Source organism: Hevea brasiliensis, chromosome 9 (genome assembly GCF_030052815.1).
Source record: "Hevea brasiliensis isolate MT/VB/25A 57/8 chromosome 9, ASM3005281v1, whole genome shotgun sequence".
NCBI lineage: Eukaryota > Viridiplantae > Streptophyta > Magnoliopsida > Malpighiales > Euphorbiaceae > Hevea > Hevea brasiliensis.
Window position 1 is genome coordinate 99461513 of NC_079501.1, and position 4181 is coordinate 99465693.

General features: G+C 32.4%; 1 protein-coding gene across 1 annotated transcript; it reads right to left on the bottom strand.

The window, feature by feature from the left end:
- Window positions 1-756: 756 nt before the first annotated feature.
- LOC131169076 (uncharacterized) lies at window positions 757-1333 on the bottom strand. Its single transcript, XM_058152584.1, has 2 exons — window positions 1060-1333; window positions 757-959 (listed from the first exon to the last, which is right to left on the bottom strand). The coding sequence occupies exons 1-2, from the start codon at window positions 1331-1333 to the stop codon at window positions 757-759; spliced, it is 477 nt and encodes a 158-aa protein (XP_058008567.1).
- Window positions 1334-4181: the final 2848 nt, after the last annotated feature.

The window sequence follows — 4181 nt, forward strand, 5'->3', positions numbered from 1 at the left end:
AAATTATATATAAAAAATTAAATTATGAATATGTAAAATAAGAACAATAACGTGTAACACACTTTACAAAATAATTAATATATTATAAATAGATGGATTGTAATATTAGAATTATAATTATATTTAAATTATATAAAAATAATTATAAGAGAATTCATATATAAGTAGGATAATCGCTAACAGTAAATCAGTAATTATAATAAAATTAAAATTTTAATTTATATTATTTATATTAAGTAGTATTTATAATTTTTATTCGTATATAAATTAATCATCTCATTTGAACATATATGATATTTTTATTTTATATAAAAGAAATTAATATCTTCTCTTTAAAACGTTAAAAAAATTGGATGTAAAGAATGGGAGGTTTCAAAGTTTGAGATCGACTCACAGGAGGTTTTCTTTGCGATTGTTTCCTTTGAAGATAATTGGTCTGAGCATGGCACAGTCATACAGGATTGCAGGGCATTGTTACAGCAGGATTGTAATCTGTCCTTGCAGTGGGTAATGGCAGAGCTCATTGCATGGCTAGAGCTGCACTGTCTCATGTGAGCAAGCACCAGCTGCAATGTTGTTCCAAGTTTTCTTGCTTCTGTGTTACAAGCTGATTAATGATTAATAAATCTCTGATTTTCCCCAAAAAAAAAAATTTAATAGCCAAAGCCTATCAGGTAAAGAGAACTCAAAATGATTTTAACCAAAAAAAAAAAAAATACATACGTTGATTTCTTAATCTGTAATAGCAATTTCGCCTCATTCTTTCTCGCCATTAGAATCATTCAATTCGTCGGATTCAGAATCAAAATCCACACTTGGAGATTTCCGCCTAACTTCTGCCATCAATTCGTCATCCTTATCTCTAATCCCTGCCAATTTCCTCTTCAATATAGCTTCAAATATTTCTGGAATCGCCTCTTCATCACCCTCGTAGTATTTCTCTATCCTCTTCTTTAGCCCTGCAATCACATCACATCTAACAATTCAATAACTTACAAAAATTTTAATAAACCAATATATATTTTCCACCATTTTCTCACCAGCCAAACAGAAACCAACTAGAACCATAAGCTTTTAATTCAATTTTCTTTACCTCATCCTCAACTTCACCATGTCGCTTCTGGGCTCGAGCAAATTTTGCTTCATGGGATGAGTCGGACCCACAAGAGTGGAATATTTGTGTAGGAAGAGTCCAGGAAACAACTATAAATGATGATGTGATAGTATTTGTTACGGATTTTAGAGGATCGAGAAGATGATTGCGAATTTGAGGTGAAAGATTTCTGAGAATAGCTCTGTTCATGGCTGGCGCCAGCCTTTTTCGTTTACCCATTATTGAAGCTTAGGTTTAGGGTTTTAATAGACATAACTCTGATCTGGTGGACAAGCAAAAAACCAGAAGCCCAACTCAGTTATCAAAAGATTGGGCTTTAATATAGAGATCAAGACATCTAACTCATTCAATTCCATGAATATATTATTCACTTCTCTGTCCCTTTAGACCTATTGTCCAAATTTTGAATAATAATTTTAAATACCTGTTTGGTATCGTTGTTACAGTTATTATTAAAAAAAATAATTTAAAATTAGATTTAATAATTTTTAGTTATAATAATATTAAAATAATAAAATATTTTTTTTGAAACTATTTTGATCCGAATATAAGTGCAATGGAGTCCTTCCAAACGTATGTGAAAATGAATAATGCAAGATTTTCTATTGGATATATATTTAATTTATATATATATCCTTAATGATATTATTTTTCCACTTGAATGGCTATATTTGCATATTTAATTATCGACCCTCCAAGAAATATTGTTCAAATGTATATAAAAATGTATACAAAGAAAGCCAAAGGTACAAAGAAGCCACTGAAGTATAATTAAAAGTATAATTAAGTCCTTAAAAAAAGTTTGTGTTAAATTAAACTTTCAAAATTTTTAAATCAAACATTTAGACCCAAATTTAACAGAGATTATGTTCTGTTAACCTCAACTGTATAGACCCACCAATTCCACTCCATAAAACAAAGTTTTGTTTTTGCATTTCATCAAACAACTTGTGCTCGAACTCAATCCCATCACACAAGCAATCACATTTAACTCGGCAATAGCTTTTATATGTATATATATATATAGACCATCCTATTCTAACGTCCACTTGCACCTCTGGGCTTTGAGATCATGTTTTGATCTCGAATGATATAATGGAGAAGAGAAAAAATTCATTTCTACATGATCATAGCATATAGTGAAGGAGTAATTCAGACATATGCATGGGAAAAAAAATGTCTAATGCAACATTTGAGAAGTCAAAAATGAGGATAGCATTTAAGTAGACCCCAAGTTACAGTTTAGATCAAAATCTTACATGCAGCTATGGATCTTCATTGCCAATTTATCTCATCACATAAATGCAGTAAAAGAAGGAAGAAAAAAAAAAATCAAAGGTACCTTCATATCCAATACACACCCTTATCACAATTAAAATTTACCTGTAACAATCTGTGTATATGTTTCAGTTGCATTCTTTCTATTTACATCAATGAATTATCATAATTTCTTTCACTAGCCATATAAGAGGTCCAATTAGACAATCAGCAAGACCTCTAATGACTTCATTTTTTTTTACTCAGATTTAGGTCCTTCAAGTGAGTAAAATTCTGATCAGAACCTCTATGCTAGTAACTCTTGCTCCAGCCACCAGGAGATGCTTGCCAAAATCTTTTATGCATCGAAGTAATCATCAGGGACAAAGAACTTCAATCCAATGGCGTGAGCAAATTTTATGTCAGCGTCACTATTATCATCAATTCTCCCTATTGCATCCTCAATATAGAAGGATTTCTCATTCATATCTATTGAAATGCCAATTAAAATGTTTCTCCATTGTCCACCACTTCCAGGTTTAGGCTTGCGAAATGGATCTTCTATGTTACCATGAGAACGCTTCTTCGACCATGGAACACATGCAACTCACTCATCTCAGCACAAATATGAGCTCCATTTGCTGCCACTAGTTGCTCTCATGAGGAGTTGAGCATTAGGACCTCTTGAGCACCCCACGTCACCTCGTTGCTGACATCAAAATTGCCCGAGCACTGTCAGAAGCTGTACATCTTCTACCTCTCTGTTCAATGTTATTGTTATTAATTGCTTCTCCTCATTGATTCATTATCACCTGTAACAGTTCCTTCCTCCACCCTCCTCCCTCCCCCTCTCAAACCCAGCTTCTCATTTGTACCTCCACAGACCCATGAAAACCACATTCCACAGAGACCATTTTCAGAGTCTTCCCATCTCATAGTCATACCACTTGTACACAAACCCATTTCTCAATGCCACGAGAAATTCGTTTGTTTTAATCTATATATTATTACTGTTGCTATCAAGGGAATCGATTTGGGTAATTTTGATAATATTATATGGAGGAATTTGTGTTTGATGTTGGGAAAAGCATTACAAATCAAGTTGGACTAAATGGTTGTATTCCTGACACCACAAAGAAACTCAATTCAGAAGAAACAATAGCAAAAGTAGATGGATGTGTGTTTTTTAACGTCTACGCGTGTTAGCACACGATGAAAATTGAATTTAATAGGACAAAATTAAAATAAAAGGGATTTGATTGATTTTAATTAAAAGTTGAGGGTCTAATGGGGCCTAAACTTTATTTAAGTGCTTAATTGTATTTTTGAATACTTTAAGGGCTTATTTATACCTTTACTGTCTTCTAGAAGTGTACAACCTGTTGGTTAAGTTCTGAACTGAACCAAACCATAAAAACCAAATAATTGAAAAGTGTATTTTTACGAACTTAAGTCAAATTGAACTAATAATTAAATCGAATCAAACTAAATTGAATTTTTCCGATTCGGTCTGTCAGTTATAGGACATTTTCTTCTGCTCAATTACAGAGCAAAACTTCCCCAAAATCACCACAACAACACAAAATCACAACAAAATGTCACTCAAATACAAAATCACCAAAATATAATGAAAAAAAGTAAGAAATTAACTGAAATACATTTCTACCTAAACAAATCTGCAAATTTAAAATCACAATTCACAAATTTGCAAATTCTTAATTTTACAACATAAAATCACCAACATGCAACAGGCGAGTTGAAGCAAAGGAGAGGAGTCTTGAACATGCAACACGCGAAGCGATGAGCATTG

Coding starts and splice junctions, on each gene's coding strand:
- LOC131169076 (XM_058152584.1), bottom strand. CDS start 1,333: ATGGGTAAACGAAAAAGGCTGGCGCCAGCCATGAACAGAGCTATTCTC. Junction 960..1,059: donor ATTAAAAGCTTATGGTTCTA/GTTGGTTTCTGT, acceptor ATGTGATTGCAG/GGCTAAAGAAGAGGATAGAG.